The 27264-nt window shown below is 42.8% G+C and overlaps 1 protein-coding gene across 4 annotated transcripts in view; it reads left to right on the top strand.

Moving 5' to 3' along the window:
• The window catches only part of SMIM1 (small integral membrane protein 1 (Vel blood group)), a 29303-nt gene extending 4732 nt beyond the window's left edge, over positions 1 to 24571 (top strand). The window contains exons 2-4 of one of the 4 annotated variants that reach the window (XR_012488596.1): positions 21597 to 21719; positions 22844 to 23569; positions 24327 to 24571. Coding sequence is in view for 3 of the 4 variants with exons in the window: in XM_074306461.1 (XP_074162562.1) it covers positions 21619 to 21719; positions 22844 to 22970 (228 nt within the window). In the remaining variant the exon portion in view is untranslated. Of the gene's footprint in view, positions 1 to 15829; positions 15922 to 21596; positions 21720 to 22843 lie in introns of those variants that run through there. The other 3 variants (XM_074306462.1, XM_074306464.1, XM_074306461.1) reach the window with 3 other exon arrangements.
• Positions 24572 to 27264: the final 2693 nt, after the last annotated feature.

The raw sequence follows: 27264 nt of genomic DNA, 5'->3' as shown, positions 1-27264 counted from the left end.
AAATATAAATAAATAGCATCTTGGGACATTTGGGTGGTGCAATGGATAGAGTAACAGGTTTCTATCGCATCTGATATTCCTGACTTCAAATCAGGCTTTACTTAGCTGTGTGACCCTCAAAAGGAAATGGCAAACCACGACAGTATCTTTGCCAAGAAAATTCCAAGGGGGGTCATGACACAACTGAAAAGCAACCAAACAGCACAGAATCTTGTTCAAGTGTGAGATAGATTAGATGGCCTCTGGTCACTTGTAGCTTTGAGATTTTGTGAATGCAATGGAATAGAGCAAATGATGTTTAAAAAAACCCAATTTCCCATTGGGGGCAGCTAGGTCGTGCAGTGGATAGATCCCCAGGCCTGGAGTCAGGAGGACCTGAGTTCAAATATGACCTCAGACACTAGCTGTGGGATCCTGGGCAAGTCACTTAACCGCAATTGCCTTACAAATAAATGAATGAATAAACAAAATTTGCTTCCTCTATATCTGGGCAGCAAGAGACTTTCCAATTCTCCCTGGTTATCTACACTTTATGGAAAATGGGAAGTTGCTTTGGCTTGGAAGCAGGAGACCAACACCTGGGAAAGAATTTTTTTTTTTTTTTTTTCTTCAAATGGTCAATTTTTAATAGTTCCAAAAAACTTTTTAATGAAAGGTTATTATTATATTACAGCAACAAAAAAGGATAATATTCCATCAGTTTATCATTATTAATCAGGCCATCACTATTTTCCTTATTACAGTCACAACTTTTGAAAGAGTAGTATAAACCTTCTTTATGTTTCACTCATTCCTTAAACCTATAAGCACCATTATACTAAAGTTGTTTATTTATTTTTTTTTTAAATTTTTTATTATATATATATTTTTATAATATTATCCCTTGTATTCATTTTTCCAAATTATCCCCCCCTCCCTCTATTCCCTCCCCCCGATGACAGGCAATCCCATACATTTTACATGTGTTACAATATAGTCTAGGTACAATACATGTGTGTGAATATCATTTTCTTGTTGCACAATAAACATTAGAATCCGAAGGTACATGCAACCTGGGCAGACAGATATTAGTGCTAACAATTTACATTCCCCTCCCAGTGTTTCTTCTCTGGGTGTAGCTACCTCTGTCCATCATTGATCAACTGGAAATGAGTTGGATCTTCTTTATGTTGAAGATTTCCACTTCCATCAGAATACATCCTCATACAGTATTGTTGTTGAAGTGTACAGTGATCTTCTGGTTCTGCTCATTTCACTCAGCATCAGTTGATTTAAGTCTCTCCAGGCCTCTCTGTATTCCTCCTGCTGGTCATTTCTTACAGAGCAATAATATTCCATAACCTTCATATACCACAATTTACCCAACCATTCTCCAACTGATGGACATCCATTCAACTTCCAGTTTCTAGCTACTACAAAAAGAGCTGCCACAAACATTTTGGCACATATATGTCTCTTTCCGCTCTTTAGTAGTTCTTTGGGATATAATCCCAGTAGTAGCGCTGCTGGGTCAAAGGTTATGCACAGTTTGATAACTTTTTGGGCATAATTCCAGATTGCTCTCCAGAATGGCTGGATTCTTTCGCAACTCCACCAGCAATGTATTAGTGTACCTGGGAAAGAATTGATGCTAAAGTAGGCATATAATAATATTCCTCTATGAAGAAGAACTAAAACATGTGGTCCTTGCAGCCTTGGATAATCCCAGTTTATTGGCTCTCCAAGGTATCCGTCCAGTTTGGGAGATTTTTCCAAGTTAGCCCAGGAGAGTGCCTTTGATTATCTCGGGTTATTGATAAAGGTTAGCATTAGGCTAACTGTGGCTCTAGCCCTGACCAGCTGGCCCCCACTGGTACTTCAATCCAAGGGAGACCTCTTAGATAGGTGTGAATGTACTAAGCATCTGCTGGACAAATAGCCACTCTGCAGATCCTGCTGGTTTTCTTGGCAGAGATACTGGACTTATTGGCCATTTCCTTCTAAACCTCATTTTACAGATGAGCAAACTGAGGCAAATTGGGTAAGTGACTTTCCCAGAGTCACAAGTGATTGAGGCTGGATCTAAATTCATATTTCTGCCTTTAATCCTAGCACTCTCTCTACTGCACCATCAAACTACCCAGCTCTAGTCCAGTATTTATTTTTCAGCAAAAGCCCTCCACTCATTGTCCTTTCCCTTCATCCCTTCACCTCCATCCCTCCAAATTCCAGTTTTTATAGGGCTTTTTTAACTTCTAAGTTGTAGGAGAATAAAATGACATGTTTTGGATTCTGTGAAAAGTGGGATATCTGTATGGTATTCAGTGGAGGTTGTTGTGTAGCTTTTGGGTTTTTTTCTTTGTTTTGGCAATTGGGATTGTGACTTGCCCAAGGTCACCTAGCTAGTGTCTGAGGTAATTCCAGGGCCAGTGCTCTACCCACTGCACCACCTACGTGTCCGGTGTAGCTTATATTTTAAGCATCTACTTCAGCTCCAAAATTACCTCTTGTGCTAGTTAAAGCTGGGTTAGTGAAACTTGCTATATAAATGCTGGCTTTTATTATTCCCAGCCCCAGCTATTAGTGCCTCTCCCCAAATTAGTTTTTTTAATGAGTTTTTAAGTGAAGATACAATCTATTGTTTTTGTTGTCTCACTTTTTAGCACTTAATTTAAATCCTTGGAGATTTGCAATTCCTTCCTGAAGTCTGGGGGGTAGATTCTTCTCCATCCCTTTAGTTTGTAAAGTGCCTAAAGGCAGATTTTAGTCCCAGATTTTAGGCTGGATTAGGACTGTTTCTTTTTTCCATAATTGGATTTTAAAGCCTTGATGGCAGAAACTGTTTTCTTCTATTCCTTTTTTCCTTCACTTTCCTTTCTTCCTTCTCTTTCTTTTCTTCCTTCCTTTTTTCCTTCCAGCCTACTTAGAGAGCCTACATTCTGGTTAGGAGGAAACCACTTGGATACAGATAAATTAATGCAAAGAATAGATCATGAAAACACAAGTCACTTGGAGGAGAGGGATGGCTGGGAGGAGGCAACAGGAGTAGGGGAAGGTGGAGAGACCTGAGTGTAACCTCCTGGAGAGCCGGGGATTCTAGGAAACAGCTGTGAGTGATCTCATCCCTTCTGTGAAGTCATCAACTGTTACCATGGAGGAAGAAAAAATTGGTTTTCTCACCCATTTTCTTTCTCATTGGAGAGCCTTCTGGGCATGGTGGGTGGGGCTTGTACCCCAAGCTGGCCATCCAAATTAGGGAGACCACGGGCCCAGTCCCTGAAGAGACTCATGAGCAGTTTATATAACCTTTGAGTCAAGGCTGGACTCCATGATGTCTGGACTAGAAAGGATCATGAGAACCCGGGATAATATCCACATTTTGTTGATAAGGAGACAAATAAAGGTCCCTCAGTTACTTAGTGTCAGAGCCTGGATTCTAATCCTGCTTCTGATTCTACTTTTATGGATTTTAGCCTACCTCCCCTAACCTGGGTGTTGCTAAAATTCTTGAGCTTAATTTAGATTAAGATCTCCCTCTGCATCCAGGGCTATCTCCTTTGCATTTTAGTATTGTCACTGGACCCAGATGGCTCTGGAAGAGAAAGGGAGGCAGGTAACCTTGCATAGCCCTCCCTTAAATCCCATTCACTTGCATGTCCCGGCATCCTCTCCCTGTAGTCTTGGTCTTTGAAGGTCAGACAACAGCCTCCCAGAAAAGATAGAACGAGTGAGACCTAGGACCAGACTATAGATAGATGGGCTCTCCCATGAGAAGCTAATCATCCAGAAAGGACATTACAGCCAGAGTATGGGCATCTCGTGTCAAATCCCACATCCTCCTCTTTCTACTTACATGACCTTCTTTCTCCGGACCTCCCTTTCCTCCTGTGTAAAATGAGGCTGAATTGGATGGCCTCTAAGGGTCATCAGTGATCTATGACCATTTCATTTTTTCTTAATACATCTTCTCCCTCCCCTCTCAGAGTAATTGGCTGATTAAATGGAAGCACATATATAATGTGTTCGGTAGCAATTTTTGTTGTTCAATCATGTCCTACTCTTTGTGACCCCATTTGGGCTTTTCTTGGCAGAGATACTGGATTGGTTGGCCATTTCCTTCTTCCCCCCCCCCCCCTGAGGCTGGGGTTAAGTGACTTGCCCAGGGTCACACAGCTACGAAGTGTTAAGTGTCTGAAACCAAATTTGAACTGGGGTCCTCCTGAATTCAGGGCTGGTGCTCTGTCCCTGCGCCACCTAGCTGCCCCCGGCCATTTCCTTCTAAAGCTCATTTTACAGATGAGCAAACTGAGGCAAGTCGGGTTAAGTGACTTGCCCAGAGTCACAAGTAATTGAGGCTGGCTCTAAATTCATTCTTTCTGACTTTAATCGTAGGACTTTCTATAGTGCACCCCTAGCACTGGTCTAATATTTATTTTTTAGCATATTGCAAAAGCCCTCAATTCTCATTGTCTGTTCCCTTCATCCCTCCAAATTCCAGTTTTTATAGAGCTTTGTTGAAGGAAGAAAGGCTATGAAGAAAAAAAAAAAAAAAGAAAATCCCATCTCCTAAAGTAACACCCAAAAGCATTATGAGGATTACTTGAGAAATAGTCCCCCTGAATCTGGTGAGATTGGGGGTGGAGTAGGGGCAGAGATGTTTATTTCTGCTGAACAGTATTATCATCTCCTTACTCTTTATCTCCAAAGCCTTTTTAGTAATAGCTAAGATAAGGAAGTGACCTTTGATTTCCTCCTTTATTGGGATCTGCCTGGAGAGGAAGCACCTGCCTGGGTACTCAAGTGTGGTACCCCAGAAATCTCTGAGACTACCTTTGTCAGGATCAAATGAAATATTTATAAAGTGCCTAGCACGGTGCCTGGCACACTTTGTGGCTCATTTATATCCAACTCTTCGTGACCTGTAATGATGGTTTTTGGCAGAGATACCAGAGTGGTTTGCCATTTCCTTCTCCAATGGATTAAGGCAAACAGGTGGAGTAACTTACACAGGGTCATATAGCTAGAGAGTGTCTGAGGATGAATTTGAATTCAGTTTTTACAGACCCCGGATCCAATTGCTCTATGACTGAGGCATCTGGCTGCCTTTGTCCCCTGGCACATAGTAGGTGATTTATAAATGCTAGTATTCTCTTTCAGGGGGTTCATGAGAACAAAAGTATTTTTAAGAATTTCTAAATATCAATATACTTAACTCACAAATAAATGCTCCAAGGGAAGGAATTGTTTTGTTTCTTAAACCATAAAGGAAGGTATTCAAACTAAAAAGAACTTTTCCTGGAGCCTGTTGGATAAATATGTCAAAAGTAGGAAGAATTCCCCAATAATAAAGTCTTCCTGCTTCAGGGGGCTCTCTCTACTGTGACATGATTCATCTCTATAATAAAAAGGTTCTCATTTAAGTTTCGCCAAGCAGTGAGTAGCAGTCTCTTCCCTTAATCCTGACTGTAGGTCCTGTACAGTCCTGTGGGATTAGGCCTATTATCATCTCTGGTAAGGAAATGGGGCTTAAAGAGGTAGTGTGATCTGCTCCAGGGTTGGAACACTGACTTTTGGGTTAAATTAATTTGATCCTCACAAGCACCCTGGGAGGAAGGTGCTGTCACTGACTCCATTTTGCAGGTGAGGAAACTTGAGTCCAGAAGGGTTAGTAATGTAGCTGGTGAGCAATGGAGGTAGGATTGGAACTCAGGACTGTGGCTGGCTCGATTTCATGTCCTCCACAACACTGTGCTGCCTCTCTTAATAATAGATTTTCTCCGCTGTGTGTTTGGGAAAAGTAAATCTCAAGGCCTTATCCATAATCTCCTGATATCGGTCAGTGATTTCCCAGGACACTTCACGGGACTGTAATTATCTTTGCACTTCTGCCCCCAGAGATCCTCTCACTAATAATTCTTGTTCAGCAATCAACGTTTTCTTGACTGCTGGGTCCTAGATAAATTATTCCCCCAGGATCCTGGCGTGGCTGTCAGCCCTTGGTGATGAAAGTTGGGATTGCTTAACTCTGGTTCCTCCTCCCGATTTGCTAACTGACCCCAGGAAGAACTCTGCTCAAGGCAGACCCTGAAACCAAGGCCACAGACAGATAAAGGCATGGCAGGTATTTGAGAAGGAGATTAGAGCATTAGGTACTAGAATAAGGCATCAGTTCTGTCTTTCTGCTCTGTTTTCTCTCTCTTCTCTCCCTTCTTCCCTTCCTCCCTCCCTATCTCTCTTTCTTCCTCCCTCCCTTCTTCCCTTCCTCCCTCCCTATCTCTTCTTCCTCCCTCCCTTCCCTTCCTCCCCCTTCTCTCTTTCTCTCTGTCTGTTTTCTCTCTCTTCCTTCCTTTCTTCTCCTCTTTCTCTGTCTCTTCCTCCCTCCCTTCTTCCCTTCCTCCCTCCCTATCTCTCTCTTCTTCCTCCCTTCTTCCCTTTCTCCCCTTCTCTCTTTCTGTTTTCTCTCTCTCTTCTTTCCTCTCCTCTTTCTCTGTCTCTTCCTCCCTCCCTTCTTCCCTTCCTCCCTCCCTATCTCTCTCTTCTTCCTCCCTCCCTTCTTCCCTTTCTCCCCTTCTCTCTTTCTCTGTTTTCTCTCTCTTCCTTTCCTCTCCTCTTTCTGTCTCTTCCTCCCTCCCTTCTTCCCTTCCTCCCCCTTCTCTCTTTCTCTCTGTCTGTTTTCTCTCTCTCTTCCTTCCTTTCTTCTCCTCTTTCTCTGTCTCTTCCTCCCTCCCTTCTTCCCTTTCTCCCTCCCTATCTCTCTCTTCTTCCTCCCTCCCTTCTTCCCTTTCTCCCCTTCTCTCTTTCTCTGTTTTCTCTCTCTTCCTTTCCTCTCCTCTTTCTGTCTCTTCCTCCCTCCCTTCTTCCCTTCCTCCCTCCCTATCTCTCTCTTCTTCCTCCCTCCCTTCTTCCCTTCCTCCCTCCCTATCTCTCTCTTCTTCCTCCCTCCCTTCTTCCCTTCCTCCCTCCCTATCTCTCTCTTCTTCCTCCCTCCCTTCTTCCCTTTCTCCCCCTTCTCTCTTTCTCTGTTTTCTCTCTCTCTTCCTTTCCTCTCCTCTTTCTCTGTCTCTTCCTCCCTCCCTATCTCTCTCTTCTTCCTCCCTCTCTTCTTCCCTTCCTCCCCCTTCTCTCCTTCTCTCTGTCTGTTTTCTCTCTTTTCCTTCCTTTCCTCTCCTCTTTCTCTGTCTCTTCCTCCCTCCCTTCTTCCCTTCCTCCCTCTTCTCGCTTTCTCTCTGTCTGTTTTCTCTCTCTTCCTTCCTTTCCTCTCCTCTTTCTCTGTCTCTTCCTCCCTCCCTATCTCTCTCTTCTTCCTCCCTCCCTTCTTCCCTTCCTCCCCCTTCTCGCTTTCTCTCTGTCTGTTTTCTCTCTCTTTTCCTTCCTTTCCTCTCCTCTTTCTCTGTCTCTTCCTCCCTCCCTTCTTCCCTTTCTCCCCCTTCTCTCTTTCTCTGTTTTCTCTCTTCCTTCCTTTCCTCTCTTCTTTCTCTGTCTCTTCCTCCCTCCCTTCTTCCCTTCCTCCCTCCCTAGCTCTCTCTTCTTCCTCCCTCCCTTCTTCCCTTCCTCCCCCTTCTCTCTTTCTCTCTGTCTGTTTTCTCTCTCTTTTCCTTCCTTTCCTCTCCTCTTTCTCTGTCTCTTCCTCCCTCCCTTCTTCCCTTCCTCCCCCTTCTCTCTCTCTTTCTGTCTCTGTTGTCTCCCTCCTTTTCTTCTCTCTCCTTTTCTTCCCCCTCAGTCATTCATTCATTCAACAGGCATTTTTGTCCATTGAGTATCCCACACTGAGGATTCACGGCACAGTGGCTGGAGTTCTGGACATGGATTCAGAAGAAACCTGACCACTTCATTCTCTAAACCTCAGTTTCCTCACCTGTGAAACAAAAATAATGGTGTCTCTTGTATCCACCTGATAGGCTTTGGAGGCTCGTAAGGCAATAACTCTAGTAATGTTGCACTGACCTTACAAAATGTTCTGCAAGAGTTATTTTGAGCATGGTGTTCTGAAACGACCAATGGCCTTAAAGGGAAAGGAAGGGAATAAGAATTTGTGTAGCACCTAATTCTGTGCCAGGTACTAAAAGCTGAACAAATAAGACATTGTTTAATCCTTACAACCCTGTGAGATAGATGCTATTATTCTCATTTTCAAATCAAGTAAACTGAGGCAGGAGTTAACTGATTTGTTAGTGGATGGCTTAGGCTGCTTTTGAACTCCAGCCTAGGGTCTGAATACTGCCGAGCTCCAGAACAGACGGATTTCCATTGCAGTGGATGGGTGGGTGGGATGGATTTGCCCAGAATCCCAGAGCCCGGCTCACAAGGGACCTGGATGCAGGCATTTCTGGCTTCAAGGCTGACTTCTCCAGCAAGCTGCTTCTTTCAAAGTGCCTTGAGACTGAGAAAATGTCTTAAATCAAACAAGTAGCATTTATTAAGTACCTACTATATACTAAGTGCTAAAACTAAGACCAGAGGAGAAGACAGAAAAGGCAGGAGGCAAATCGTGGATGGCCTTAATGGACAAAACCAGGATTTATCCTTATCCCTAAAGCAATGGGGAGCCAGTGTTGGGGCCAGGAGAAAAAGGGAAGTATCTGGCCATGCATTATGCTGGGGCCAGTCATCTGGGATGGAGGGTAGCACTTGGGCTGTTAATGCTGAACACAAGAGGAGGTAAGGTATAGTGGAGAGAGCTGGGGAACTAGGACTGGAATCCTGCCTTGTCACTAACTCTCCCTGTGGTGACCTTACTCTTCCTGTGCCTCAGTTTCCCCCTCTGTTCAGTAGAACAAGATGATCTCTCCCAGCTAAGATATCCTAGGATTCGTTCAAACTCAAGATGTCTGATGACGGACCCCTTAAGTAGCCAAAGCAAAAACCCATGGCCCTTTTTCTCAGCTCCTTTTCCCTGGGTATGGTGATAGCTTCCCAGCTGGCTCCTCTGATTCCTTCCTCTGCACTGCTTTCAGCCTGTGTCCTAGTGAAAGAAAGAATGTTTTGGTAAACTGCTCAAAAGTCTCCATTGCTCCTCATTTTCTATGCCATCAAGTCTAGATTTCTCAGGCTGAATTCTGCTTCCTTTCTCCTTCCTAGCCCTGGTCCCATCCACCTTCCCAGCCTCATCTCCTACAGCCCATTGCTCTGTACCCTTGGATTCGCTCTGGCTAACAGTCCTGTGAAAAAGCAAGACTAACACTATATATGATGGCTGCAGAGGGCCCAATTTGAGTTTTGCTGGAAGAACTTGCTAGAGTCTAGGATGAAATGGGCTCTCTGGGAGAGCTCAGTCTTAAGAATGATCATAATAGGGGGCAGCTGGGTGATGCAGTGAATAGAGCACCAGCCCTGAATTCAGGAGGACCCGAGTTCAAATCTGGTCTCAGACACTTAACACTTCCTAGCTGTGTGACTCTAGGCAAGTCACTTAACCCCAGCCTCAGGGGAAAAAAAAAGAGAAAAAAGAATGATCATAATAATAGCTAGCATTTAAATGGCACTTTAAAGCATATTTATTACGTATGTGACTAATATATGTATCTTAAGTGTACATATAAATATATGTAAATATAACTTGTATAGCTATATATAGGCAATGTTATACACACATGTCATACACATATGATCACATGGGTAAACACTGTATGGATGTGTACATATAGGCAATGTTATACATATGAATTACACACAAACAATCATATAGGTAAATAATATAATATACACACATGATCACATAGGTAAATATTGTATAGTTGTATATATATAGGCGATGTTATACACACATGATCACATGGGTAAATACTGTATGGATATGTATATATAGGCAATGTTATACATGCATATTACATACAAATGATCGTATAGGTAAATAATATAATATACACACATGATCATCACATAGGTAAATATCGTATGGTTGTGTGTATATATATATAGGCGATGTTATATGTATATGTTATATACATGTGATAACATAGGTAAATATCCTGTGGTTGTGTATATAGGCAATGTTATGTACATATGTTATACACATATGATCACATAGGTAAATATTGTATGGTTGTGTATATAGGCGATGTTATATACACGTCATACACACATGATCACATAGGTAAATATCATATGGTTGTGTATATATAGGCGATGTTATATACACGTGTTATACACACATGATCACATAAGTAAATATCGTATGGTTGTGTATATAGGCGATGTTATATACACATGTTATACACACATGATCACATAGGTAAATATCGTATGGTTGTGTATATATAGGCGATGTTATATACACGTCATACACACATGATCACATAGGTAAATATCGTATGGTTGTGTATATAGGCGGTGTTATATACACGTCATAGACACATGATCACATAGGTAAATATCGTATGGTTGTGTATATATAGGCGATGTTATATACATATGTTATACACACATGATCACATAGGTAAATATCGTATGGTTGTGTATATAGGCGGTGTTATATACACGTCATAGACACATGATCACATAGGTAAATATCGTATGGTTGTGTATATATAGGCGATGTTATATACATATGTTATACACATATGATCACATAGGTAAATATCGTATGGTTGTGTATATATAGGTGATGTTATATACACGTCATACACACATGATCACATAGGTAAATATCATATGGTTGTGTATATAGGCGGTGTTATATACACGTCATAGACACATGATCACATAGGTAAATATCGTATGGTTGTGTATATAGGCGGTGTTATATACACGTCATAGACACATGATCACATAGGTAAATATCGTATGGTTGTGTATATATAGGCGATGTTATATACATATGTTATACACATATGATCACATAGGTAAATATCATATGGTTGTGTATATATAGGTGATGTTATATACACGTCATACACACATGATCACATAGGTAAATATCATATGGTTGTGTATATAGGCGGTGTTATATACACGTCATAGACACATGATCACATAGGTAAATATCGTATGGTTGTGTATATATAGGCGATGTTATATACATATGTTATACACATATGATCACATAGGTAAATATCGTATGGTTGTGCATATAGGCGGTGTTATATACACGTCATAGACACATGATCACATAGGTAAATATCGTATGGTTGTGTATATATAGGCGATGTTATATACATATGTTATACACATGATCACATAGGTAAATATTGTGGTTGTGTATATATAGGCGATGATATATACATATGTTATACACATATGATCACATAGGTAAATATCGTATGGTTGTGTATATATAGGCGATGTTATATACACATCATACACACATGATCACATAGGTAAATATCATATGGTTGTGTATATATAGGCGATGTTATATACACGTCATAGACACATGATCACATAGGTAAATATCGTATGGTTGTGTATATATAGGCGATGTTATATACATATGTTATACACATATGATCACATAGGTAAATATCATATGGTTGTGTATATAGGCGGTGTTATATACACGTCATAGACACATGATCACATAGGTAAATATCGTATGGATGTGTATATAGGCGGTGTTATATACACGTCATAGACACATGATCACATAAGTAAATATCGTATGGTTGTGTATATAGGCGGTGTTATATACACGTCATAGACACATGATCACATAGGTAAATATCGTATGGTTGTGTATATATAGGCGATGTTATATACACGTCATACACACATGATCACATAGGTAAATATCGTATGGTTGTGTATATATAGGCGATGTTATATACACGTCATACATACATGATCACATAGGTAAATATCGTATGGTTGTGTATATATAGGCGATGTTATATACACGTCATACATACATGATCACATAGGTAAATATCATATGGTTGTGTATATATAGGCGATGTTATATACATATGTTATACACATATGATCACATAGGTAAATATCGTATGGTTGTGTATATAGGCGGTGTTATATACACGTGTTACACACATGATCACATAGGTAAATATCGTATGGTTGTGTATATATAGGCGATGTTATATACACGTCATACATACATGATCACATAGGTAAATATCGTATGGTTGTGTATATATAGGCGATGTTATATACACGTCATACATACATGATCACATAGGTAAATATCGTATGGTTGTGTATATATAGGCGATGTTATATACACGTCATACATACATGATCACATAAGTAAATATCGTATGGTTGTGTATATATAGGCGATGTTATATACACGTCATACATACATGATCACATAAGTAAATATCGTATGGTTGTGTATGTATAGGCGATGTTATATACACGTCATAGACACATGATCACATAGGTAAATATCGTATGGTTGTGTATATATAGGTGATGTTATATACACGTCATACATACATGATCACATAGGTAAATATCGTATGGATGTGTATATAGGCGATGTTATATACACGTCATACATACATGATCACATAAGTAAATATCGTATGGTTGTGTATGTATAGGCGATGTTATATACACATGTTATACACACATGATCACATAGGTAAATATCGTATGGTTGTGTATATATAGGTGATGTTATATACACGTCATACACACATGATCACATAGGTAAATATCGTATGGTTGTGTATATAGGCGGTGTTATATACACGTGTTACACACATGATCACATAGGTAAATATCGCATGGATGTGTATGTATAGACGATGTTATATACACGTCATACATACATGATCACATAGGTAAATATCGTATGGTTGTGTATATATAGGCGATGTTATATACACGTGTTACACACATGATCACATAGGTAAATATCGTATGGTTGTGTATATATAGGCGATGTTATATACACGTGTTACACACATGATCACATAGGTAAATATCGCATGGATGTGTATGTATAGATGATGTTATATACACGTCATACATACATGATCACATAGGTAAATATCGTATGGTTGTGTATATATAGGCGATGTTATATACACGTGTTACACACATGATCACATAGGTAAATATCGTATGGTTGTGTATATATAGGCGATGTTATATACACGTGTTACACACATGATCACATAGGTAAATATCGTATGGTTGTGTATGTATAGGCGATGTTATATACATATGTTATACACATATGATCACATAGGTAAATATCGTATGGTTGTGTATGTATAGGCGATGTTATATACACATGTTATACACACATGATCACATAGGTAAATATCGTATGGTTGTGTATATAGGCGGTGTTATATACACGTGTTACACACATGATCACATAGGTAAATATCGCATGGATGTGTATATAGGCGATGTTATATACACGTCATACATACATGATCACATAGGTAAATATCGTATGGTTGTGTATATATAGGCGATGTTATATACACGTGTTACACACATGATCACATAGGTAAATATCGTATGGTTGTGTATATATAGGCGATGTTATATACACGTGTTACACACATGATCACATAGGTAAATATCGTATGGTTGTGTATATAGGCGATGTTATATACACGTGTTACACACATGATCACATAGGTAAATATCGTATGGTTGTGTATATATAGGTGATGTTATATACACGTCATACATACATGATCACATAGGTAAATATCGTATGGTTGTGTATATATAGGCGATGTTATATACATATGTTATACACATGATCACATAGGTAAATATCGTATGGTTGTGTATATATAGGCGATGTTATATACACGTGTTACACACATGATCACATAGGTAAATATCGTATGGTTGTGTATATAGGCGATGTTATATACACATCATACATACATGATCACATAGGTAAATATCGTATGGTTGTGTATATATAGGCGATGTTATATACACGTGTTACACACATGATCACATAGGTAAATATCGTATGGTTGTGTATATATAGGCGATGTTATATACACGTCATACAAACATGATCACATAGGTAAATATCGTATGGTTGTGTATATATAGGCGATGTTATATACACGTGTTACACACATGATCACATAGGTAAATATCGTATGGTTGTGTATGTATAGGCGATGTTATATACACGTCATACATACATGATCACATAGGTAAATATCGTATGGTTGTGTATATATAGGCGATGTTATATACACATGTTATACACACATGATCACATAGGTAAATATCGTATGGTTGTGTATATAGGCGGTGTTATATACACGTGTTACACACATGATCACATAGGTAAATATCGCATGGATGTGTATGTATAGACGATGTTATATACACATGTTATACACACATGATCACATAGGTAAATATTGTATGGTTGTGTATATAGGCGATGTTATATACACGTCATACACACATGATCACATAGGTAAATATCGTATGGTTGTGTATATAGGCGGTGTTATATACACGTCATACATACATGATCACATAGGTAAATATCGTATGGTTGTGTATATAGGCGGTGTTATATACATGTGTTACACACATGATCACATAGGTAAATATCGCATGGATGTGTATGTATAGACGATGTTATATACACATGTTATACACACATGATCACATAGGTAAATATTGTATGGTTGTGTATATAGGCGATGTTATATACACGTCATACACACATGATCACATAGGTAAATATCGTATGGTTGTGTATATAGGCGGTGTTATATACACGTCATACATACATGATCACATAGGTAAATATATGGTTGTGTGTATATATAGGTGATGTTATATACACGTCATACACACATGATCACATAAGTAAATATCGTATGGTTGTGTATATAGGCGATGTTATATACACGTCATACACACATGATCACATAGGTAAATATCGTGGTTGCAATGTTATAATACATGTCATGCGTGTGATCACAGATCACTTAGGTACAAACAAACATAGACATGTACACATACATACAGAGGAATGAATAGATATAATCCATGTGTGATTCGTTTGGTCCTGGCAGCTATTCTTGAGGCAAGGGTTGTTATCACCCCTTTATTGTTTTTTCTGACTCTTCATGACCCCGTTTGGGGTTTTCTTGGCAGAGATAACAAAACGGTTTGCCATTTTCTTCTCCATTTCATTTTACAGATGAGGAAAACTTGGGGCAGGCAGGAAAAGTGACTTGCTCAGGGTCACCCGGCTAGTCTGAAGCTGCATTTGAATTCAGCTTTTCTGAGTCCCAGTCTAATCTTCTATCCTTTGGGTTGGACGATCATTTGTTGGCGAGGTGGGGGGCACAGAACAGTTCCCTCTCAGTTGTAGAGATTCCGTGGTACCATCAGCATCCCATTTTACAGGCGGAAACTTGCCCGAGGTGATACTGCCATGATAGCCAGCATCAGAAGAAGGAAGTGAGAATCCCTCTTTGGGTTCCAGGTCCGGCTCTCTTGTCCCTGCCCCCATGCCATACATTATGCTTTCCCCCATGGGAACTTCCTCCAGCAGTCAGCTGACTAATTCTGATTCTTCATTTCTCTGGGCCCAGTGACTCTGGGCCAGTCATTTTCCCCACCCAGCTCTCAGTTTCCTCATCAGTAAAGCTCTTGCTCTTTTGTGGAGCTCTGATCCGAGGACTCTGACCTTTTTAGCCTTCTTTTCCGCCACACTAATGATCTAAGTCCTATCAGTCCTTCATCCCAGTTGAAGGGAGCCTTCCTCAACCGCTGGGGCTCAGGGACCTCTGCCTCCTCTGAGCTCCTCCTATGGGACCTCTATTGTTACTTAGGTCAGTCAGTCAAACAATGAGCATTTATTAAGCCCCTACTATGTGCCAGGCACTGTGCTGAGCACCATTTCCCCATCTCAGCCGCCCCCTAAAGGCAGGGCCTGTGTTGTGTCTTAGTATGGCCAGTGCCTGCACAGCCGTGTTTCATAACCTGATTCAGATCAGCAAATATCAGTTGGACACCCACTAGGAAAAGTGAGCCGTTAAGTATTGACCGATGTATTTTCTCTGCTGCCCTCGGGGACGTCATGGGTGGAAAGAAGGGACTTTTGCCTTTAATTGGGGGGAAGGGGAATATTGTGGCCGAGCTCTGTCCAGCGGGGTCGGCCCGTACCAGCCCACGCCTGGCACCCGTGCCTTCGGTTATAATTCTGAGGGTGCTGGGCTCCTGCTTCCGTCTCTCCCAGGGGACTTATCAGGCAGGAATGTGCTTATCAGGGGTTGGCAGCAGCCTTGCCCCCGCCCGGGCCCTGGCAGCTCCCACTGTGCCGGCCGACAATCTTCCACTTGTCAGAGATTAGCACCGGCTTCTCCTTGCCCTGATAAGTCGGCAGTGGACATGGGAATGCCCAAGGGGGGCCGGGGTGGGGAGAGGAGGAAAGCGTTCCCTCCAAAGGCCTTAAGGTTTGCCCAAATACTCCTGAATAGCCTCCATGTCATCCACGAACGTGTTCTATCCAGGTAGATCACATCTAAACTTGATCATCCTGTGTGACTCCTGGCCCCGGCTTCAATACGTCCACATGCTGGGGGGCCAGCTTTGATTTCTTCAGTGCATCCCTCATGTTCTATTTATTCATACATTTCTTTTTGATTCCTTTTGACCAGTGTTTGTTTTTAACGTAAAACAAGGACGGGATGAATGGATGAAATCCATTCGTTGTGCGGGAAAAAGGGAGGGAAGAACGAAGGGAGGGACCGACTGATGCTTAGAATCCACCTTAGAAACATTTTCCTTGGTTGAATGTCAGCCCCTTGAAGACAGGGACTCAAATTTTGCTTTGGAATCCTCAGTTGGCTTGGATAATTGATGATTGAGTTAATAAAGCATCTGTTAAGTCCTTAGTATTAGGGCTTCACGGTGTTAGGAAGGAAATACGTGTCGGAATTACGTTACAAATAACAGTCCTGAGAGGTGGGTGCTGCTATTTATCCCTATTAAGTAGTGGAGGAGGTACGGCTAGATGGAGCAGTGTGGCGTTAGACTAGATATGGGATTCTGGTCAAGTCACTTAACTGTCTCATCTGTAAAAAATGAACTGGGGCAGGAAATGGCAAATTGCTCCACTGTCTGCCAGGAAATTTCCAAATGGGGCCACGGACAGTCAGACATAACCGAGTCGGACATAAGTTAAGGGGCTTCCAGGGTCACATGGTCCAGAAAGTGTGTGAGGCTGGATTTGAACTCAGGTTCCTGACTCTAGATTGCACTGAGCCATTAGCCTCCTCCCTGATCCAAATAGAAAAAAGCAAGGCGTTTTTAGCCTTGAAAGAGCCTAATGGGAAAGGACAGCAGAGAAAGGTAGCTGGGATGCGACTCGGGCCTGGTCCTGGGCTCCTGGTCCATTTGAAAGCTTAACTTAGAGTGGTCTGAGGGTCAGGGTCCAAGGGTGTCATGAAAGGAGGCACAGGAGAGAGTTGGGGGGGGTCACAGGCAAGAGGATACATTTATCTAGTCTAATGTCCTCTTGCTGCAGAGGAGTCACTGAGGCTTAGAAAAGTGAAGTAGCTTTTTCAAGGTCACACAGCATAAGTAGCAAAGGCCGGCCTCCGGCTCAGGACATCGTCTTCTCTTTAATGAAGTGGGAAAGGGCAGAGAACTTTCGATAGTGAATCTGGCCAACAGTCCCAGAGTCTTGGCCCCTTTTAAGTCAGGAGCCCAGAGTCTTTTTATGGCAAGAAGGACGCAGCTTTGAATGCCCTGGCTCACTCGCTAAATGCACACGGGATTTGGCTCTTCTGGTCTGAAAAATAGGTGTGTAATAAATGAAAGGCAAAGAGCAACCTCTGTGAGTAGAGCAGCTCTACTAGGGACCCGACGTGATCTGCTCAGTTGGGAAACCCTGCCTGCCTGCCTTCCTCCTTCTCTCCCTAACTCCTTTTCTCCCTCCCTCCTTCCTTTCTTCCTTCCTCCTTTTCTTCTTTTCCTTCCTTCCTTCCTTCCCTCCTTCCTTCCTTTTCTCTTCCTCTTTCCCTCCTTTACCTGTCCTTCCTTTCCTTCCTCCTTCCTTTCTGCTTTCCTTTCCTCCCTTTCTTTCCTTCCTTCGCTCCATTCCTTCCTTTTCTCTTCCTCTTTCCCTCCTTTACCTGTCCTTCCTTCCTTTCCTTCCTCCTTCCTTTCTGCTTTCCTTCCCTCCTTTTCTCTTTCTTTCCTTCCTTCCCTCCATTCCTTTCTTCTCTTTCCTCCTTCCCTCCCTTACCTGTCCTTTCTTTTCTTCTTTCCTTCTCTACCTCCCTTCTTTCCTTTCTTCTCTTCCCTCCCTTCCTACAGATGCCTCCCAATTTTTTTTTCTTTTTTTGGATGGCTGAACCCTCCCAAGATATCTTGGGCTTACTGGCTGGATTTCTTGAGGAATATGCTTAAATCCAAATCATGACACTCATGATTGGCTAACAATAGGTTATAGGCGCAGCCTCAGTTGGTCATTATTTGGTTACTATCTCCCCCTCCTGGATTTATTATTTTTCTGTTTCGGTGAAAGGCCATTGTTTGCCTCCTTTGCTCCCCAGCCTTAATCACTGCGTGGTGGGTGCAGCCTCAGTCAAACTGAGACCTGAAGGCCTTGGCCCTCCCACTGTATCCAGGACCATCTCCAGGCCTCCTGATTTATATCTGGCCATCGGACCTAAAGTGAGGCAGGTGACCTTGGCCAGTCCTCCCTCCCTCAAATCTAATTCATTACCTCCCTATGTTCAAAAGTACTCTTCAAGAAAAAAGGACAAATAACAAAAGCATTTATGTAACTCCTACTATTGGCCCGGCACCTGCTAATTGCTTTACAATTGTCTCATTCTTCCTCACAACTATCCTGGGAGGCAGGATGCTATTATTATGGCCATTTTACAGATTAGGAAACTGAGGGAGGCAGAGGTTAAATCACACTTCCATTAAGTGTCTGAGGACAGATTTCTGACTTGTTACCTGGAGGCTTTATAATGAATGGAATAGGATAAAATTTCAGAGGTGAAAGGATAATTAAAGAGCAGAAAACAGGCTTAATTAGTGATTCAGTGAGCATTTATGAAAAATCTTGTATGGGTCAGGCATTTTGTCAGATAAGAATGAAACAAAATCTATCCTTAAGGGGTTTATACATTCTATCAGGAAGAGCATATAAATATCTAGAAAATAAATATGGATTAGCAGGAGGAGGTAAAAGCAGCAGAGAAAGCTCAGGAAAGCCTTCCTATAGGGTGTGATATTTGAACAAAACTAATAAAAATCTAGATAGGACAAAGGATAGAGGACAGGAGTTTAAGTCCAGCCTTAGACACTAAGTTTTATGACCCAACGCTTGACATAAAAGTTCTGTGTGCCCCAGTTTCCTCAACTGTGAAATAATTCTACCCACCTCCCACGTTTGAATTGAGCAACAAATGAGATAAATCATTGTAAAGTGCCCAGCTCACAGCACCTGGAACATAGTAGGTGTTTTATAAATGTTAGCTATTAAGTGCGATAATCATTGTAAAGTGCTTAGCAGGATGCTTGGCACATAGTAGGTGTTGTATAAATGTTAGATTTTTATTAAATGAGAAAATCATTGTAGCACATCTAGTACCTACATGCTATCATTTTTCTTAAAGCTTTTTGTTTTCAAAATATGCAGATTCATCCTTGCAAAACTTTGTGTTCCAAATTTTTTTCTCCCTCCCGTTAGATGGCAAGCGATCCAATATAGGTTAAAACGTGTAATTCTTCTGTACATAGTTCCGCAATTATGCTGCACAAGAAAAATCAGGTCAAAAAAACAAACAAACCAAGAAAGAAAACAAAGCGAGCAAACAATGTTATCTATTATTAAATAAGATAAGCATAAAATGCTAGCATAATATCTGGCACAAAAAGTAGGTGCTATATAAATGTTAGCTATTAAATAGTATCGAGTACATAGTCTATAGACATTATGTCACTTAGCAGAGTGTCTAATACATAGACTCTATATGTTATATATTAATAAGTGAGATCATTGTAAAGTGCTTAGCAGAATGCCTGACACATAGTAGGTGCTATATAAATGTTAGCTATTATTAATGAAATAATCATTGAAAACTAATACATAGTATATAAACATTATATGTTATCTATTAGTAAATGAGATGATTGTAAAACACTTAGCAGAGTATCTAGCAAATAGAATGTAGGTACTATATAAATATTGGCTGTCATTAAATGAGATAATAAAACACTTAGCAGAATGTCTAGTATATAGACTCTATATGTTATCTGTTAATAAGAGAGATGATTGTAAAATACTTAGCAGAATGCCTGACACATAGTAGGTGCTGTATAAATGTTAGCTATTAAAAAGTGTTGAGTACATAGTTTATAGACATTATATCATCCATTAATAAGTGAGATAATTATAAAATGCTCAGCAGAATGCCTGACACATAGTAGGTGCTGTATAAATGTTAGCTATTAAAAAGTGTTGAGTACATAATATATAGACATTATATCATCCATTAATAAGTGAGATAATTATAAAATGCTCAGCAGAATGCCTGACACATAGTAGGTGCTATATAAATGCCGGCTATTAAAGTGTTGAGTACATAATATATAGACATTATATCATCCATTAATAAGTGAGATAATTATAAAATGCTCAGCAGAATGCCTGACACATAGTAGGTGCTATATAAATGCCGGCTATTAAAGTGTTGAGTACATAATATATAGACATTATATCATCCATTAATAAGTGAGATAATTATAAAATGCTCAGCAGAATGCCTGACACATAGTAGGTGCTGTATAAATGCTAACTATTAAAGTGTTGAGTACATAATATATAGACATTATATCATCCATTAATAAGTGAGATAATTATAAAATGCTCAGCAGAATGCCTGACACATAGTAGGTGCTGTATAAATGTTAGCTATTAAAAAGTGTTGAGTACATAGTATATAGACATTATATCATCCATTAATAAGTGAGATAATTATAAAATGCTCAGCAGAATGCCTGACACATAGTAGGTGCTGTATAAATGTTAGCTATTAAAAAGTGTTGAGTACATAATATATAGACATTATATCATCCATTAATAAGTGAGATAATTATAAAATGCTCAGCAGAATGCCTGACACATAGTAGGTGCTGTATAAATGCTAACTATTAAAGTGTTGAGTACATAATATATAGACATTATATCATCTGTTAATGAGTGAGATAATTGTAAAACACTTAGCAGAGTATCTAGCAAATGTAGGTATTATATAAAGATTAGCTATTATTAAATGAGATAATAATAAAACACAGTGGAGTGTAGCCACCAAATAAATGTTAGATATTATTAAGTGCCATAACTGTACAAGTGCTTAGCCCACAGTGCTGGGTACATAGTAGGAGGCTATTGCTGTCACCGTTGTTATTGTTAGTGTCTTAACACAGTCCATATCAGAGGGAAGCAGCTGGGGGTGGGGGGTACACAGTAGGAATCCAGGAAGCCTGGCTCTTGGTCCCCCATTCTTTCATCCAGGTGCACGCTGGCTTCTTGGCCAGGGAGAGGCCGTGTAGCCTCGTGGGGAGGGCTTAAAGATCAGCTCCTCTGCTCAGTCAGGCCCTGACCCCTTGCTCTGTTTGTCCATCTGGGAAACGGAGCCCCTGCCTAGAAGGTTACGTAACCCCCTGACTGCTCCCTCTTCCAGCTCCCCCTCCTGCCTTGGAAGGATGGAAGCCCAGGAGAGCGCGATGCCGTACAGCCGGTGGAGCAACAGCCAGGATGAGGTCAGCATGAACGTGTCCGCCTCGGAGAGCTCGGGCTGTGAGCGGTAAGGGCCCCGGGACTCTGCTGGGTGGGCCGGGGAAGGGGAGCGTGGGGCCGGTCTCCACGGTGGATCCCACAGTGGCCCGTATCCATGGCTGCGCACCGGCCAGCTCCCCTGTGTGCCAGGAGTTGTGGCCAGCTTCTTTCAAGGACTCGGCTCAGAGTCCCCTTTTTCCTGGAGACCTTGGGGCTCCCAGCTGCTGGAACCATTGCTCTGAGAAGCTGTTGTTTCAGGTACACATTATTTACGTCAGCCCTCTGGTTTAAAGGAGGATGGAGACTTGAGCATTCATTATGGATCTAATAAGTGTCTGAGCATAAATACAAAGGCACACGTACAGCATCCTTACCTTGGCGTGAGGAAGTTGGAGAAGCAATAGAACCCAAGTCCAACCTCGCTCTGCTGCTGATACCTTTATGAACTTGGGCAACTCACCTACATTTTCTAGATCTCAGTTTACTCCTCTGTAAAATGGAGGTTTACATTCTCCTGAATCGAATCCACGTTAGAAGTCAGTATCTTTCAGAGCTAGCCCTGGGGAGGCGACCTCCCCTTTCTAAACCTTGGTTTCCTCATCTGTAAAGTGGAAATAATCCCTTGGAAGCCAGCGTTCACCTTCTAGCTTTGCTACCTGGGTGACCTCTGGCCCCAATCGCTCATCAGAGATTACCTTTCATCTCTGGATCGTGATCTTTTCTTCCTGCTTCATGGGGTCGCACTGAGGGAACCCCTTTGCCTAGAGGTGTGAACAGGGACCGGAGATCCCTTAAAGGTGATCTGGTTCAGTCCCCTCATTGAGGCTTGGGCATGAGACCTCATTATCTCGGTGTGTGGCTGCTGCCCCCTTGAGAGAATCACTTAGCTAAGAATAAAAGCTCCTAGGGATGTGAACAGGGACCATAGTTCCCAGATCTCAACGGTGATCTGGTTCAATCCCCTCTGAGGCTTGGACATGAGACCTTCTCCTTGCTGCCCCAGAGCCTCATTCCCTGAATCTGCAGGAGTTTCTGTCTCTGTAGTCAGGGTCCAGTGGCTCCTGTAAGCCAGGGTGGGGATTGTTTTCCATGGGTGACTCTGACTCGGTTGCCCTCTCTGGGGGGTGTCCGGGGCTTGTCTCCTTTTCCCAGGATCTACATCAAGCTCTGCACCGGGAAGGTGGGCATTGCCCTGAAGTTGGTAGGCGGAATCATTCTGTTCTGGATCATCTTCATCATGGGCTACATGACCGGCTACTACGTCCACAAGTGCAAGTAGCGCTTTCTGAGCTGCTGGACAACTTTGCGAGCCCGCCGACCGCCCAGAGACCTCTCGCTTCCTGGCTCAGACCACCTGCACAGACTGGCCCTGGGGGCACATCCACCTATAGATATAGACACCCACACCCACACATATACATACAGGGACAGATCTATGGACAAATACTGAGGCCCTTTTCAGAGCAAGAGAAACACATTCATTCCTAGTGTGGAAGGCACACACTGAAACAGGCACTGGACGGGGAAGAGACGCACGGACACTAACACAGAGACCCTCACACAGCTCTCTCTTCCCCCCCGGCCCAGGATAGAACTCCAGACCAAGCCATTTCCATCCGTCCCATCCTCGCCCAGCCGCATCCCAGCCCGAGGGGGAGGTTCACAGTCAGTTACCGGAGCCCAGGACTGTATCCCCTTCCTCGCTGACCAGATGCCCGCTTCTTTTGGACCTGCCAGTGCCCCAACAGCCAGAGGTCTGAGAAAGACGGGAGGAGCCAGAGCCCAGTTCTATCCCTCAGAAACCCCTCTGCCATTCTGGTTTGTGTTCAGAACAGGAGTCAGAGCCAGGATTTCTATGCAGGCTGTTACCCGTCCTTGGTAAGAGCAAGATCTTGACAGGAGGGAACCATTCAGTTAGGGAAAGCACCCCAGGAACCCGTTAACCAACTGGGGTTCAGAATCCAAAGCAAAACAACTCTTAGGGTTTAATTTTTGTCCAGCCCTAGGGGTGTGGGGGGACAAAATCTGCCTCCCATCTTCTGGGACCCCTTCCCTGCCCTCTCTGCCCCAGATCACCATTCTATTTCTTGAGAAGTTTGACACAGTTTGAGCCCGATTTCTACATTTATCTGTTGAGGAAGAGAAAGACAGGGGCCCTTTTTTTTTTTTTTAAGGTAACATCAGGTATGGGGAAGGAGGTTCTTGCTTCAAAACCTGCCTCTCCCTTTTAGGTGTGAGGATGGAGAGTTATTTGCCATTTCTGAGCCTGTACGTTCCCTTTCATCTCTAAATTCATGGAATCCCAGCAAAGCCAAAATTTCCCATGATCCTTGGGGATCAGCAGGGAAATCCATAGCTTTACCCCAGTGCCTGTTGTTAAAGCTCCTCCCCTAGGTCCACAGGCCCCCAACTATGTCCCTGGCCCATTTATGTGTGTGTATATGGGGGGGAGGGGATGTAATCATTCTGGAGCCATCGTAAGAGGTATCCCCTCTACAGTTCTTCCTTTGCCCCCTCTGTATTTGCCCTCAATTGCTGCACAAAGTCCCAGGGAATTCTATCTCCTGGCCTGGCCTGAAGGAAGAAAACCCCGGTGAATCTGAGGTGGGGGTCTGATCTTTCTGATGGCCCCCAGTCACAGGTGCACTAAGATTTCCGGAGCCACGAGAAAGCCGTCTCCATCCCGAGGAGCCTGCCCTCCTGATCCATGACCTTATCCACAAGGCAGAGGCTGAGCCACGGAGGACTGGGGTGTTCTGGGAGTTGAGCCCCAACCTCTAAATCTCACCCCCCCCTTCTTGTGCCTTTCCAGAGAAGCAGAATAATAAGCCTTGGACTGGAAGGATTCTTTCTTAATAAACACCACTTGTGTGACCTCAAGCGCAGGGCTCTCTCCAAGTCTTTATTCCTCTTCGGCTGTTCCTACAGCAGGATCAGAAGGACTGATCCTGACTCAGGTGCTTGTGTGGTGGTGATGGGGTCAGGGTTGACGGCTGCCAGTAAGATGCTCCATGTCTGAGTTACGGAGGCAGGAGGAGGGACTTTGGGACAGGCCTGGGCTGGGCTCAGGAAGGGGATGGTGCTGCTGGTATCCCCTCCTCTGAGTGGGTCACTGTTCTGAGGTCCCTAGTAGCTTGGACAAGTCTGGCGCAAACCCTCAGGCCTGTAGCCACAGCTTTGTTCTTTCCCCCTCTCTTTATCCCCACGGGTCGCATGTTTGATCTTGACCAGAAGTTGTCAGCATAAGGAACTGTACTGCACAGGACCGAGAACCTGACAATTTGAGCCAGACTGTCACTAATTTCACCTTGGACATATCTCACTTAACTTTTTTTTTTTTTTTTTTTTGAGACTTAAATTCATCTGGAATATGGGAGGGATAAGGGGGAGGTCACTACGGCTGTTAGGAAGATCAGGTATGAAAATGCTCTTGGAAAGGACAAAGAGCTCTGGCTCTCTAAATCGTAACGCTGTTCACCTTTTTTGGGGGTGAGGAGCTGAGGCAATTGGGGTTAAGTGACTTGTCCAAGGTCACACTTCATTTTTATTTTTATTTTCCCCCTGAGGCTGGGGTTAAGTGACTTGCCCAGGGTCACACAGCCAGGAAGTGTTAAGTGTCTGAGACCAGCTTTGAACTCTGGTCCTCCTGAATTCAAGGCTGGTGCTCTGTCCACTGCGCCACCCAGCTGCCCTCCCACACTTCATTTTTAAAAAGAATCAAAGACACTGGGAGTGACCTCTTGAATCAGGAAAGAATTGGGATTTTATTGAGGGAGATTTGTACAAAGTCATCAAGCTCAGTCTTCCTGGGTCATTGCAATCCGGTGGCAAGATAAACTCGATATCCAGTGATGGTCCAGCATGCCCTGGATGATCATGGTCTCTGACCAAAACTCTACAACACCTTTAGCCAGCTTCGTGGCAGTTGGAACCATTTGTTCTTCCCGTTCCATCCGGGGAAGTCTTCCCATGCTTGGGGTGGGCAGTCCCCTGACTCACTGTTAGTACTCCCTGTGTGCCAAGTTTGGTGTGTCACCCATTAGGGGAAGTGTCCTGGAGATGGCTTATCTTGCCACTCAGCCTTAAGGGAAGTGGCTAAGAATATAAGCTTCCTGAGGGTCAGGACAATGACTTTTGCTTTACTTGGTGTCTTAGCAGTGTCTGGCACACAGCAATCAATGACTAAATGCGGGTTGGGCAGCTATGTGACACAGGGGATAGAGTACTGGCTCTGGAATCAGGAGGGTCCTGCGTTCCAATCCAACCTCCAACATTGATTGGATGTGTGACACTGGGCAAGGCACTTCACGCCGTTTGCCTCAGTTTTCTCATCTGTAAAATGGCAAACCCTTCCAAGATCTTTGCCAAGAAATCTCCAAATGGGATCTTTTAGAAACAGACGGGACTTGGAAAACGACAGAACTAGTCAGAGGAGGATACATACATGCTCCTTTTCTGGGATTTCTAGAAAGCACAGTGCCAGGGGAAGAGCTCAGGATCTTGCAGGAGATGTGAATTTGGATGCCGTCTCTGCCACTGACTGGCACTGGACTGGATTCATTCAAGAAGCATTTATTGTTAAAAATCTTATTGCTTGCCTGGGAGAAAAGTGAATTTTCCTACCCTCAAGGGGCTTATTAGGGTGAGTTTAAAAATTAGTTTTCCCCATGTCTTTACATGTAAAGACAATTTTTAGCCTTTTTAATTGGCGGTCCAAATTTTCTCCCTCTCTGAGACACAGAAATCAGTTTGTGGGATGATTTAAAGGCCTTTGATTCTGAGGTCAAGCACTTCGGAGTGGGATAACCTTTGTCAAGCTGCCCCCAAGTTCAGAGCAACTCTCACTTCCTCCAGTCTTTCCATTGTGAGGTCCACATTGGAGTCTTCAAAACTCCAGGTTGTGGAAGGGGGACAGGAGCGATACCTCTAAAGTGTGGTTGGTAAGGGATTGCCCCCCCGTTTGAGTTCAGGGATCTCTTGTGTCCTGGTGCTGGGCAGCCTTTTGGAGCCAAATCAAACTGGCCTTAGCTTGGGCTGGAGCCAGACACCTAGAGGTGAGATGCTGCTGAGGGGGCCTTGTGTCTCGATGACATCTTGGGGGCCTTACACCCCTCGGGTGTCTCACGTGTTTTGGCTCTTTGGCAGGGGAAGAAGGGCAGTAAGACTCATTCACAAGCGTTCATTATTATTTGATAGAAAAATCAACAAATATAGCAGCTTTCAAACAGCTTACGTTCCATCGGAGGAGGGGGTAAAGGTGGCTGATAGAGTGGAAAGAACTTGGGTGGGAATTCCAGTTCCACTCTTAGTTTCCCCTGCTCAGTTTCCTCATCTGTAATTTTTGAAGGAGAAGGATTAAATGATCTCTAGGGGCTCTTCCGGCTTTAAAACTTGTGAACTCCTCCCCTCTGGCTCAGTTCCCCAGGAATGTGCCTCCTGTCCACCCCCTATCCCCAAGAGGCCTCCGAAGCAAAACAAGCGACTTCCAACAGCCAGCCGCCTGGGCGTGACTGGGCCGAGAGCCCAGGACATGGAGGCCTTTGTGGTCAGACCAACTGCTCCGTAGGGAGAGA

This window comes from Sminthopsis crassicaudata, chromosome 3 (genome assembly GCF_048593235.1).
Source record: "Sminthopsis crassicaudata isolate SCR6 chromosome 3, ASM4859323v1, whole genome shotgun sequence".
NCBI lineage: Eukaryota > Metazoa > Chordata > Mammalia > Dasyuromorphia > Dasyuridae > Sminthopsis > Sminthopsis crassicaudata.
The sequence above is the reverse complement of the archived record's forward strand: the minus strand, read 5'-3'. Positions and strand labels throughout refer to the sequence as shown.